Below are 13,807 nucleotides of genomic sequence, written 5' to 3'. Positions count from 1 at the left end.
TGTATCTGGTGAATGTCACAACACTGATGAGCTTCGGGGGCAAGACGGGTGGCAGGGGGCTTCCTCTGTGATCACGAAGGTGCTGGTTGAAAGCCACATAGGACAAGCTTGGAGATATTCACAGGCTGTTTTCACAATTCCCAAAATGTGTGAAGCCAAAACAGTGGAATAGGAATCCAGAATCTTGGGTCTTAAGTCAGGCTCTGCCTTTGATTGTGTGAATTCAGGCAGTTTGTGCCAGCTCTTGCTCCCCGTCTCCTCGTCTGCACTAGGGGATGTGTGCTGGGGACCCAGGCGACCAAACAGTGAGGGTGGGGAAGGAAAGCGAAGATATTCATAGGCTTAAAACTCTAGGAGAACCCCAGAAAGGAGACATGTGGTCCCCTGAGACCGGGGAGGGGAGGGGGTATTAGGTTTCTTTCGGGGGAATCCAACCGTCAGTGGTGGCTATAGCAATGGTCGTGTGCCACTGCTGCACTAAAACACACTGAGCTGAACACCTTAAGGGGTTGAATTGTGTACAATACAAATTGTATCTCAATAAAACCTTACAAAACTTTTCTTTAGATTGTAAGTATAAAACAAAAAATTTATTTTTTTTTTTCAAATAGAGTATATAAGGTATAAGCCTTCCTTTCCAAATCCTCGTGGGGATTTGCTGACATGATCTCCACTGTCTACTTGATGTGACATGGTTATACTTCCTCTGCACCTGTATTGTTTCAGACCCACGAGAGCGCATGTCCCCAGCTTTCAGATGTTATTCATCATGTTCTGCTACAAATAGGCCACAAGATTATAATCCGTAAACCAAGTGCAGGTCTTTTCTCTGCCCCTTTGTCTGCAGACGAAGACGGGGATTTGCTTGCTGCAGGATGGCGCCCAGGAGCCCTTCAAAGTGCGGCTGCACCTGGCCAAGGACCTCCTGATGATCCAGGAACAGGATGTGATTTGCGTGTCTGGTGAGCCTTTCTATTCTGGTGTAAGTAGCTTTTCCTTCCCTTGAAGTTTCTGGTTTTGTTTTTTGTTGGTAACAGTATTCCTTCACCGAAAATTCTTAGTATTTTTCGCTTACTTTCAGAACCAGTGGTTTTTGTTTACAGCATTAGCAAGCAGCGTTCTTGTCCAAGGGCTTGGACTTGGGTCCAGAGCTGGCCATGCGGGCCCAGCTCCAGCTCTTGAGTCTCAGCTCTGAGTTGTCATATATAACAGGAATGATACTTGTATTTTTGATCAGGAGAGAGTGGGCTCTACCCTCCCACACTGAGGACTAAGTGAGAGCAGTTTGCCTGCCCTGCTCTCATCTCGAGTCACTCTGAGCCTTCAGCCGTGGTGCCCAGGTGGAGCTCAGGGAAGCAGGAGGCTTCAGGTCATGGTCCCTGAAGTCAGCGTCAAGCCTTCTCCTGGGGACTGGGCGTGACTAATTCCATGCCTCCCCACACAGTCATGCCAGGTGTGGGACAAGCTGTCCTGGGCTCTAGGTGGCTGACATAGGACCTGCTGCTCATCAGTCTCTGAAGGAGCCGCAAGTGCTCCCCAGGCTCGAGGTCCTCTGGCCAGTTCTGCGTGCAGCTCCACCAGGCGCTCCTAGGTGTGTTAAACACCAGCCCTTTCAGCGGCGCCCACATGAGCATCTAATTAGCGCTCGGCGGTGATTCAGGAACTGGGCAGCATCCCGACTGGCACAAAGAAAAGAGCTCCATCCACTGTGGCAAGGGAAGGTTTAAGGGGGAAGAGGAAATATTAGCAAACAGTGACTTGTTTCAGGAAGGTCACTCTGTGGGGGGCGGGGAGGGGGCGGCAGAGCTGAGCCAAGAATCCTAGGTCGCAGTCCCAGAAGAGGCTGCAACTGCAACGAGTTTAGCAAGTTTAGCTCTAGGGACCTGGGCTCAGTGCAGAGGATCCCATGTGGGGCCTGTTGTCTCTTTTTCAATAGATGAAATTAAATTGTCTCTGACAAAACAGTTGCATCATAGAACAGGACCAGTTTGAGAGTTTTCCATTCATTGTGTAATAACATTAAAGTCGTCATCTTAACAGTGCTGTCACGTGTGATGCCGGAAGAAAATTACAGCACCTGCCAGGCAGCCCGCGCCCCGGAGTTTGCTAGCGACTAAGCAGGAAGATTTAATTTGTGGCTTCTTAACTGACTTATTTGGGAGCATTTTGTGGGGGCAAATAATGCTGAACTTGAGTTTCCACCTCACTTCTCACTCACGTCCTGTGGGAGTCACACCAGGCCCAAATCGATAGGCCCCTACTAAGTAAAGATAATGGACATTTTGCAGACTGTTCACTATTCTTTTGTCACAGACCATTTAAATCATCCTGAATCATGGGTCTGGCTGTCAGGACTGATTAAATTGTTCCCCTGGGCTTTGCCCTTTCTTTCGTTAAGGTAATAAAAGAATAGTGGTCCATTTCTCTCTTTCTTTCGCTCTCTTTTTCCTGAAGAGAAGCAATTCATGTAACTCTCTGGGATGAGTACATCACACGAGTCCTAGATCAGTAGTAAAAAATCATAATTTGTAAAATCCAGTATTTCAACACTGAAATAATGTTACTTGTTTTAAATTCTGTAGCCAAAGTAGCTAATACACATAGAAGCTAATTTCTCTTTTGAAAAGAAAGCTGGGATGAGATCTTCTGTTTTAATGTGAACTTTTACGGCTAGAGCTGCCCCCTTAGCCCTGCTTCCCTGGACGGACGGCGTGGGTTTGAGCATGCAGCACTTTCCTTTTCGTGCATCTTTATTTTCTACTTTCTCATGTGATTTCTTCTCTGACCCACTGATCCCTTTAAAATGTTAATTTTCACAACTTTGCAAATTTTCACTTTTCCTTATGTTAGTGATTTCTAACTTTATCCCGTTGTGGTCAGAGAAGATGCTTTGCCTGATATCTTTTAAAATCTACTGAGATCTGTGTGGCCTCGAATGTCCCATGTGCTCTTGAGGACTGCTGGCCTTAAATGGATGTCCTTTCCTGCTTGTATATGTGCCTCATGGCAGCTAGACATCTGACCTTTCTTGCTGCTATGTGCCTCGAGATAGCTGGACATCTGACTCGAGTGATGTAGGAACTCAGGGGTTAAATGACCTCCCTTTTGCTGGGTTTGCTGCCTCCTTGTCTTTACTCCCTAGGCTGTGTCTGTGCAGGGGTCAGCTTGCGGGGTCTGCCTGAGTCTTCTTGGGTCCTTCCATCTGGCCATGCACTGTGACTTCCTAAATTTCCCCATATATACAGGGTTTTGTTTTTGTTTTTGTTTTTAGAAAAAAAACAAAAAATATCCTAGTGCTCAAATGTCTGGCTTACAAAAGAGGGACAGGAGAGGGGAAATGAAGGTGATGGAAGCTCTGGCTCTCTAACCAGGGTCTCCTCAGCCGGGGCTGGGGGTTGCAGTGATGGCACAACCCCCCACCCTGAATCTCTGCCAGCTTGAGCAGAATCAGTGACCAGAGCTCAGATCCCTGATATCTGGAGTAGAGGGTCTCCCCTAAGTCACATGAAGCTTTTCCAGGAACAGGAACACGGCCGCCGGTCCCTTGCTGGTGGTGCTTCCATTCTAAGAACAGAGTGGACCTACATTAACTGGGATTTACCAGCCACGCCTTCTTCTGACTGTTGCCATCCTCATAGGAGATTCGTCACTTCTCCGTCCCTGTGCCGCAGTTCTGAGGTGGGAAGGCGGGTTCCTGATACTTCCTCCCCAACACCCACCTGCCTGATGTCTCCAGTCACTGTTCTTTGAAATGCTGTCAGATCGGTTCAAAGAAGAATAAACATCTTCTCAATAAATAGAACAACTAAATACATATATGGAATAGAAAAATTACGCCTGACCCCTATGTCTTACTAATTGCAGATATTTTGGGACTGATCCAGCACTAAAGTTTAAAACTGAAACAAGTAAGCGAAAAACAGTTTTGTATTCAGGGATAGAAAAAGATTTCTTAGAACAAAACAATACTAAAAAAATTGAAAAGAATATAAGAATGCTAACTTCATTAAATTAAAAATTGGAAAACCAAAAGGTGGCCTCTTGCTTTCTGAGATGGTCTGCACTCTGTCTATGGAGTGTGTGTCTCTCTCAATAAATTAACTTTTCATCAATAAAAAAAGGAAAGAAAGAAAGAAAGAAAAGAAAAAGGCAAACCGCAGAGTAGGAGGAAATATTCTCTAAGCGGACACAGGACCTATTTCCAGAATGTATAAGGACCTTTCACGAGTCAAAAAAAGATACAAGCAACTCAGTTAAAAATCAAGTAGGTGAAAGACTTAGACTTCATAAGGTGAAATATGCAAATGGCTGAGAAAAGCATGGAAAGTGTTCTAATCATCAGTCGTCAAGGAATTGCAGAAAAGATTAAAATCACATATACAATTTTACACTCTTTACAATAGCTTACAAAAGACTCTTGGCAAAGATGGTTCACTTAGAAATCTCCGGCATTGGATTATCCACAAAGTACCACCTTTAGAAACTATTAGGCAAAGTTTCCTGTCAAGGTATAAAACCGAGTCCATTCTAAACCCAAAGATCCTTGGATTTACCCAAGAGAAGTGGAAATAAATGTTCACAAAAAGACTTGCAGGTATATGCATCGCCATGACCAAGCTGTGAACTGATAAATGAATTTTGGCATATTCACAAAATGGATTTCTACTCATTTAGTCTTTTCAATAAAAACGAATTAGGGACATTGTATTTATGGTGCTTTTAGAAGTCACCAGCCCTTCCTCATGACAAGTAAAAGGCTGAGCAGCTGGAAAATCCTCCACTCTTCCTGTGCCCCTGAGACCTGGGAGGACGTAGGGCAAACCAGAGGCTCCAGAAAGATGAGTAGGAACCCCGGGGATCCGGTCATGGGAGCCCCAAAACTGTGGCATCTACTCCAGGACCCGGCGGCTTCCCACAGTGAAAAGGGGAGCAAAATCCCACTGCGCTTCCAGCAGGTGGAGGGGAGAAGGAACGGGTCTTATTAACAAGGCGGAGACTAGTGAACCTGAGCCCAGCCTGGCGTGTGATGACCAGGCTCTCCCTGACCTCTGGGCACTTCCCAGCCCTGGCGTCCTGTCTCCACTGAGAAGCACCTGTGCCGTCCACAGTCCAGAGGCTCAGGCTCAGCAGGGCCGAGGCCTCACCCCAGGGCACAGAACGCTCTGCCCCCATCACCTCGGCACCAGGTTCCTAACGGCCCAGGTACCGCGGTTCCCTACCCCAGTACCAGGAGCCTGGCTTGTATCAATGGGTAAATTACAGGGGGATCCAGGATGGCAAAAAACACAAGCTGAAGAGACAAAACCGGCATTGGAAACAGACATGTCAGGCAGACCTGGTTGTCAGAGCAGTAATTTAAAATAACTATGATGCAGACACTAAGGCCTTGATGGGTAAAGCAGGCAGCGGGCAGGAACAGATGGGCAGGTTGAGCAGAGAGATTGAAATGCTGAGAACAAGCTGGAAAGCAGTGCTGGAGATCAGACTGTGTGACAGAAGAGAAGCCCCTTGGAGCGGATCATAGAGACTGGGCACGACCGAGGAGGGTCTCAGTAGAAACATCGAAACCTCCGACCAGAAAGACCAAAGACCGAACAAAACAGAACATAATATCCCAGGCTGTGGGACAAGGACAAGGAGCATCAGATGCATGCAAGGGGACAGCAGAGGAGAAGAAAGATGAAGACAGTCATGGCTGAGGACACACCACAGCCCCGTGAGCTGTAGGAGCCAGCAAAAGTGGCGCTGAGCTCCTGGGACACCAGCAGGAAGGGCTCAGTAATGAAAGTGGCTCCAGTCACCCCCCCTCACATGGCTCAGGCCAAAGCCACCACTTCCTGCTGAGGCAACCTTGGGTTGACGGGAGGACTGAGGCCCAGTGTGAGCGGGAAAGACACTTTGTCATATTTTGCACATCCAGCACTTATTCTCATCATATGTCATCTGGAAAAGTTTGGAAACATTGTCACGTATCAGTGACAGCAAGAAAGGTAAAACCCAGACTCCAGAGCAGAGCACTTGCTATGAGCCCTGCCACCACAGGCTGGATTTTTTGTTCTAGTGCTTTGTATTGGCTGCTTTTTAGGAACATTCCATGATTTCTTCAGAGATTACACAGCGAAGTTTTAGCATTGAGTTCATATCAGAGGAGCCCCGCTCTGTCTGTAATAATTTGCAAACAGCAACAACATGGAAACAGCGATGACCGCAGGCTTCGGGTGCAGGTCGTACAGTGTCTGCTGATCAGATGATACGTGGCCCGAGTCGGGTGGATAAGTGGAAGCTTCAGGTAACATGAAAGGCAGCAGTCATCCTCCCTGTACAGACATCAAACACCCAGTCCCTGTCCTTCTCCTGGGCGACCCACCCCTGCATCGGGGGAGCTGTGACTGTTCCAGTGACACCACCTCCTGCAACGTTGCCCCGAAGGAAAGTCACATTTACCGAGGCTGATGTTAAATGGTGGCAAAATATTGTCAGAAGGCCAGTGAGACTAAAATCAGTAAGAGAGGATGACATATTTCATCACGGAGGCACCGTTCCAAAGGCGTTACCGGTAAAAGACAAGAAAATGTCAGTGATTCAGTTCCAGTGCAGCAGAACTACCAGATATCCGCGTCAGTGTAATTGGTTCCCCAGCAGATTGCTGGTGGACGTAGTTAGAAGTTAGAATCAGCAAAAAGAAGCAACTTCCTTGAGTTTTCCTGGCAGGAGAATATACGCAATTGGTCATCCCGCTGGTGAAACCAGAGCTTCCTGGAGGCGGCCTCAGGAGAAGCTAGCATCTGCCCCTCCTTCACCCGTCCTTTGGTCCTTTGTTCCTCCCTTGTTTGTGCTCCAGACTCACTCACTGTGCTGTTTCCTCCTGTGACTTTTCACCCCAAGCTCGTGTTTTTGTGGGGATTCGCTCTCTAATTCGTTACAAAGACAGAATTTTCATCTGAATTTGCTTTTCCAGGTGCCGAGGATACTAGCAACCCAGATATTCTTTAAACCAAATTCTCTGCTGGGACTTGAGATCCCACAGGTAGAGGGGATCTCATTTCAAACCCTCCTGAGCACCAATTCATGGTTGCAAAGTTTCAAGAGGATTAGCTGTGATATGCTCCATCCAGAGTCAGCTTCACAATGGCCCCGTTTTCCATGATAGCCCTTTGGGTGGTAGAAACGTTCATAGGTACACATACCACAATGCCACTTGTCACCCTGTCCCGTCCTTCTCATCCTGGCCCAGGGTGGTTGTGATTTGGGCCACTGATCAGGTAGAACCTTCTTACCTATGAGCTGACACTTTGTCTTCATTTCTGACCATTGTGAAGATTTTCCTTCTTATTTCCTTGGCTACATTTTGAATTATTTTTTGTTTGCTTTGCTTTATCTTATGCATTGTTTTATTGTGCATTGTCTTGGAGAAAGAATTCAATACATCTGAGTGAAAAGAGCGTCAGAAGCGAGATCAGTCGTGTGTGTGAGTGTGTGTGTGTGTGTATGTGTGTGTGTTTTATGGTAGAAAATCTATTGCCACTAAACTCAGGCAGCCCTGGCTTGTAGTCTCGGCCTTGCCATTTGTTAGCTTTGTGACCCCATGGGAGTGAAGTTACTTCTCTGAATCTTGGTTCCCATGAGCAAGAAAGAGAGAACTCCTAATTTGCAGACTTCGCTGTGACAGCCCTGAGTGTGACTGCACTGTTGTGAGAACTCAAGTGGAGGTGACGGATAAAGGCTGGGTCCCTTCTTCCCACCTCTGCCATCTAACTATCTACTCATGTTTGTCTCAGACCTAAAACCTCATGTGAGGTCATAATTGTTTCCTAAAATAGCTAATGGACTATTGATCTGGATATTATTTCTGTCTCTGCTTCATTTTGCTTGAAATTTTGAGTGATTATCCTGGATGAGCAGTTTAAACTGGATAAATCATCTTTCCCTGTAAAGTTAGAAAACAGAACTTCTCACCTCAAAAGAATTGTTCTGTGAGTGAGACAATGCTTTTTAGTTGCAAAGGGGTTTCATTATTATTGCTTCAAACCAAAGTATTCCTAATATGGTATCAGTGAAAAGGAGCCTAGGGGTATTCTAAAGATTGTAGATTTATGAAGGTTATATTGCTTCTGTAGAAATTATTTTAATTAAATATGCAATACTTCCATGAAATTAAATATAGATTGAAAGACTAAGATTGGCATTATTCTGGAAATGAAGAATCACACAAATGAGGTGAAATGAAATAAATAATGATGTGAAAATAAAGTCTATATTATTTGTGTAAATACTATCCCATATGTTTAGCATAATAGATCAAACAGTAAAACCTTTGGCCAAAATCACCATTTCTGTTGGTACATATGTGATTCTCCACTGGAGCTGACTTTTTAAGTTTTTGTACCATAGGTAGAGAAATTTGATGTTTTAAATATGTTTTTCTGCTTCCATCCCCTGGAGAAACATAGGGGAGGGAAAGTCAGCACATGGGAGTGAGACCTCAATGGAGCCCTCTTAGGGAGCATGAACAAGGCAGTTCTATGCCTCACAGCCTGGCTCTGGGGAGGGTGCGCCCGGAGCAGCTGGAGCTGCCACCTGCAACGAGACCAGCAGCAACAAGGAAATTCTCGTCTGGAATGAGAAAAGATAATCAACAGATGCCAACCTTGAAATGTCACAGATGTTATAATTATCTAACAAGAATCAGAAGGTAGCTGCCATGAAATGGTTTCATGTTTGTTACAAATAGTATTGAAACAAATGAGAAAAATGAAAGTCTCAGCAAAAAAGCAAATGGAAGTTGTAGAACTGAAAATTAGACTGAAATAAAAACTCGGTGGATGGGCTTACCCACAGAATGGAGAGAAGAGAGGAAAGAACCAATTAACTTGAAGACAAAACAATAAAAATTCCACTTTCTGAACGAAAGAGAGAGACTGGTCTGAAAAAAATAAGGGACCCATGAGACATGTATAATAAAAGATCCAATATTTATTTCATCAGAGTCCCAAGAAAAGAGAAAGAGGTCAGAACAGAAACAGTGCTTGAAGAAATAATGACTGAAAACTCCCAAAATGTTGCAAAAGACATAAACCTACACATTAAAGAAGTGGGACAGATCTCAAAAGGCTAAACCCAAGAAACCCATGTCAAGATACATCACAGTCAAATCCTGAAAACTGAAGACAGCAACAAGAAAAAAATAAGGCTTTAGCAATGGGGAAAAACAATTCAAATGATAGTACATTTTTTCCCCAGAAACAATGGAAACCAGAAGGAAGCAGCACAGTTAGTTGTGTTCAGCTGCTCAAGAGAAAGGACTATGTACCTAGACTTCCCTATGACACAAATAGCTTTGAAGAGTCATGTGGAAATGAAGACATTATCAGAACAAAGGAAATTAAGACAATTTGTTGCCAACATATATAGTCTAAAAAATGACTAATAGGAACTTTATAGGCAGAAACTTACAACTCATTACTAAAATCAGCAATAAAAAAATGAACAAAGGATTTGAATAGATGTTTTTCCAAAGCAGTTGTCTAAATGGCCAATAATTAGCCATCAAGGAGATGTGTGTGTCAAACCACAATGAGATACACTTCATCTCCATGAGGATGTTTATAATAAAAAAGACAGATAAGGTCAGAAGTCCTGAAGATGTGGAGAAGCTGGACTCCTCAGACATTGCTGGTGGTCAGGTGCTTCAGAACTGCCCGGCAAAAATAAACACAGATGTCCACACAAAAACTTGCCCACAGCTGTTTGCAGCAGCATGATTCAATAATAGCCAAATCACATAAACACCCCGAAATTTACATTAGTGGAGGAAGGGATACATACAATGTGGTATACCCATGCAGTGGAATGTTACCTGACAACTTAAAAAGTGAAGTACTGATACATTCTACATGGAGGAACCTTAAAAACATCATAGCTAGAAGGCAGCCACAAAGACACATACTGTATAACTTCATTTATGGGAAATGTCCATAATAGGCAAATCTATGGTGGTAGAATGGATTAGTGATGCCTAAGGTTAGGATAGGGGTAGGGAGTGTGGCTGTGGAGTTACATTTTGGAAAATAAAAGTGTTCTAAAATTAATTGTGGCGATGAATCAATCAGTTATGAATGCAAGACTCTGTAACTAAACTAAAAGCCCCTAAATGGTGCACCTTAAATGGCAGCTGTTAAGGCATATGAATTAACCTGCTTGTAGTAAGACAGGCAGTGATGTTTGCATATTCACATATCTGTTGTACATGTGTCTACATGTAACCATCTCTATCCAAATTAAGCGAAACAGAAGTTTGTTCTGAGACTCCCCGCTGTCCTCTGTTATCCATGGACGGTCCTAGCCTTTTCCCCTTGCTTATCTGTAAATTCCACCCCAACAGGGAGAAACGGCTTCCTCCCACCCACTGTGCAGATTGTTGTCAACTTCATCCACATGGATCGCAGTATCAGAACTGCTCCCACACCACGTGAACGCCGTGCTCGACACCCCCACAGCAGACAGCTTATCCCAGGGAACTCAGTCCCCCAGTGGTTCCTCTGGCCTCAGCCTTTGGCCAGAGGCTTACAGATGCCAATCCTCTCCAAGATCACTCAACAGTGCCCGCCCCTCTTCAGCGAGATGCCAGCACACACGTGTAGAGCAGTTGGGTTGTTTGTCACAGAAAGCATTCCCTCTTTGGACCCCGAGCTTCCTAAATGACTTTTTCAGATTTAGATATATTAGGGTAGACTGCTTTTTCTCTAAAGTTCTATGGGTTTTGCAAAGGCATAATGTCATGTACCTGTTCTTGTTGCATCATGAAGATGGCATCATCACCCTGTAAACCCCCTGAGCTTCTTCCTGCTCCCCAGCCCCTGTGACCAGTGGTCACCTCACTGTCTCTTTAGCTGTACCCTTCGGATCGTGTCATTCATGGCATCAGAGTATGCCTCCTTTCCCAATGAGTTTTCTCCATGTCCTTTTGAAACTGCATAGCTCATTTCTACTCATTTATGTGTTTGTTCTTTTATTTATTGTTCCTTCTGTGAATGTACAGCATTTTTGGCACTTCAGTTTTAGGCAGATATGAATGAAGTTGCTATAAACATCTGTATGTGGCTTTTATCTAAACATGAATGTAAGATTAGCTGAGTAAATACCTAGGAGTGCAATTCCTGCATCATAGGTTCAGACCGTGTTAGTTTTGTAGGAACCATACAACTCTCCTGAATTCCCACCAGCAAGGGCTGGGAATTCTTGCCAGTAAGAATCCTCCTTAGCATTTGGTATTGTCAACATTTTGGATTTTAGCCATTGTGTTACATAATATTAGATAAGTTGTGTTATATTTATATTATATATTTTGTGTTATATAAATAATATTATATTAAATAATATTACTTCATTTTTAACCTGCAATCCCCTAATAACCAATGACGTTGAGCACCTCTCCATATGCTTTCTTGCTGATTATATACTTTTGATGAAGTGTTTGCTCAAATCTTTTGGCATTTTAAAAATTAAGTTGTTTACTTTCTTGCTGAATGTTGAGTTTCCTGCATATTTTGGAAACCACATCTTTATTGGATATGTGTTTCACAAATGCTTTCTTTCAATCAGTGACTTTTCATTTTCTTAACAGTATCTTCCTCAAAGCAGAAGTTTTTAATTTTAATATTTCCTAATATCAAATATTTTTCTTTTGATGTTCCCTGGTGCCTCGGCCGTTTAAGGGTCCGACATTATCACTGCTGTGTTGCAGGTTCAGTCCCTGGCCCGGGAACTTCCGCATGCTGCGAGTGAGGCCAGAATGTTTTCTTCTTATGGACCATGGCTTTTGATATTCTTTCTGAAAGCTCATCACCAAACCCAGAATTGTAGAGGTCTTCTGTGTTTTCTTCTAGAAATTTTATATAACATTGTGAGTATGTTTAGGTATATGATTCCTTTTAGGTTCTTTTTGTGAAAGGATGGCATCCATGTCCTCTTGATTTCATTCTTTGCTCCTTTTCTTTTTTGGTTTTGGAAAGGACTGTCCTTTTCCCATTGAATTGCCTTTGTCCCTTTGTCAAAAACCAGTCTATTTATTTTTTGGTTCTATTTCTGGGCTTGTTGTTCCATCCTGTTGATCTGTATGTTTAGTCTTCAAAAAAGCAGCGTGGTCAGCATGGCTGTCATTAGTAAGTCTACAAATAACAAATGCTGGAGGGGGTGTGGAGAAGAGCGAAGCCCCCTACACTGTTGGTGGGAATATAAACTGGTGCAGCCACTATGGAGAACAGTGTTGAGGTTCCTCAGAAAACTAAATGTAGAATTACCATGTGATCCGGCAATCCCACTCCTGGAATATATCTGGACAAAACTACAACTCAAAAAAAACACATGCATGGAGTTTCCGTCATGGCTCAGTGGAAACAAATCTGACTAGCATCCCTGAGGATTCAGGTTTGATTCCTGGCCTTACTCAGTGGGTTGAGGATCCGGCATTGCTGTGAACTGTGGTGTAGGTTGCAGATGTGCTCAGATCCCACATTTCTGTGGCTGTGGTGTAGGCCAGTGGCTACAGCTCTGATTCACCCCCTAGCCTGGGATCCTCCATATGCAGTGGGTGCAGCCCTAAAAAGACCAAAAAAAAAAAATAAAGATACATGCACCCCTATGTTCACTGCAGTATTATTCACGTTAGCCAGGACATAGAAGTAACCAAAATGTCCGTCAACAGAGGAGTGGATAGAGAAGATTTGGTGCATCAAATGGAATATTACTCAGAAGTTAAAAAGAATGAGATATTGTTATTTGCAGGAACTAGAGATTATCATACTAAGTGAAGTAAGTCAAAAAGAGAAAGACAAATACCACATGATATCACTTATATGTGAAATCTAAAATATGGCACAGATGAACCTGTCTATAGAACAGAAACAGACTCACATGGAGAACAGACTTGTGGCTGCCAAAGGGGAGGGGGGATAGGTGGGATGGATGGGGAGTTTGGGGTTCGTAAGTGCAAACTCTTACATTTAAAATCAATGAGCAAATGAGCCAGAAAGACAAAGACAAATACCATGTGATATCACTTATAACTGGAATCTAATATCCAGCACAAATGAACATCTCCTCAGAAAAGAAAATCATGGACTTGGAGAAGAGACTTGTGGCTGCCTGATGGGAGGGGGAGGGAGTGGGAGGGATCGGGAGCTTGGGCTTATCAGACACAACTTAGAATAGATTTACAAGGAGATCCTGCTGAATAGCATTGAGAACTTTGTCTAGATACTCATGTTGCAACAGAACAAAGGGTGGGGAAAAAATGTAATAGTAATGTATACATGTAAGGATAACTTGATCCCCTTGCTGTACAGTGGGAAAATAAAAAAAAAAACTGTTAATCTAATACATATATAAAAAAAAATCAATGAGCAATGAGGTCCTGCTGTACAGCACAGGGAACTATATCCAGTCTCTTGTGACAGAGTATGATGAAAGATAGAAAAAGAATGTATATGTATGTGTGTCTGTGTGTGTGAGACTGGGTCACTTTGCTGTACAGCAGAAATTGGCACAACATTGTAAATCAGCTACACTTTAAACCGTTAAAATAAAAGCTGCGCTGTTTTGATTCCTGTCACTTTACAGCAAGTCGGGCATTTGGGGCTGTCTGCTTCAGCTCTGTGTTGGCTGTTATGGCTCATCTCCCTAAGACCTGAGAACAGTTTGTTGATATGCATGGACAGCTTGCTGGTATCTTTTTTAGGATTGTATTGATTCCATAGATCAAGTCCGGAGGAATCGATATCTTGAAAATATTGGGTCCCCTAATCCATGA

General features: G+C 43.6%; 1 protein-coding gene across 12 annotated transcripts in view; it reads left to right on the top strand.

Moving 5' to 3' along the window:
* Positions 1-13,807, top strand: part of SNTG1 (syntrophin gamma 1) — a 449,457-nt gene that overhangs the window by 304,490 nt on the left and 131,160 nt on the right. For 10 of the 12 annotated variants that reach the window (XM_085021222.1, XM_085021223.1, XM_085021225.1 and 7 more), the window contains one exon: positions 848-982. In XM_085021222.1, coding sequence (XP_084877348.1) covers positions 848-982 — 135 coding nt within the window. Of the gene's footprint in view, positions 1-820; positions 983-13,807 lie in introns of all 12 variants that reach the window. The other 2 variants (XM_085021224.1, XM_085021217.1) reach the window with 1 other exon arrangement.

This window comes from Sus scrofa, chromosome 4, assembly GCF_054392235.1.
Source record: "Sus scrofa isolate SSC_HxYL_T2T_F1_AM1 chromosome 4, Sscrofa_HxYL_maternal_Yorkshire_Landrace_v2.0, whole genome shotgun sequence".
In the NCBI taxonomy this organism is placed as follows: Eukaryota; Metazoa; Chordata; class Mammalia; order Artiodactyla; family Suidae; genus Sus; species Sus scrofa.
Note: the sequence above shows the minus strand (reverse complement) of the source record. Positions and strands in the feature narration are given on the sequence as shown.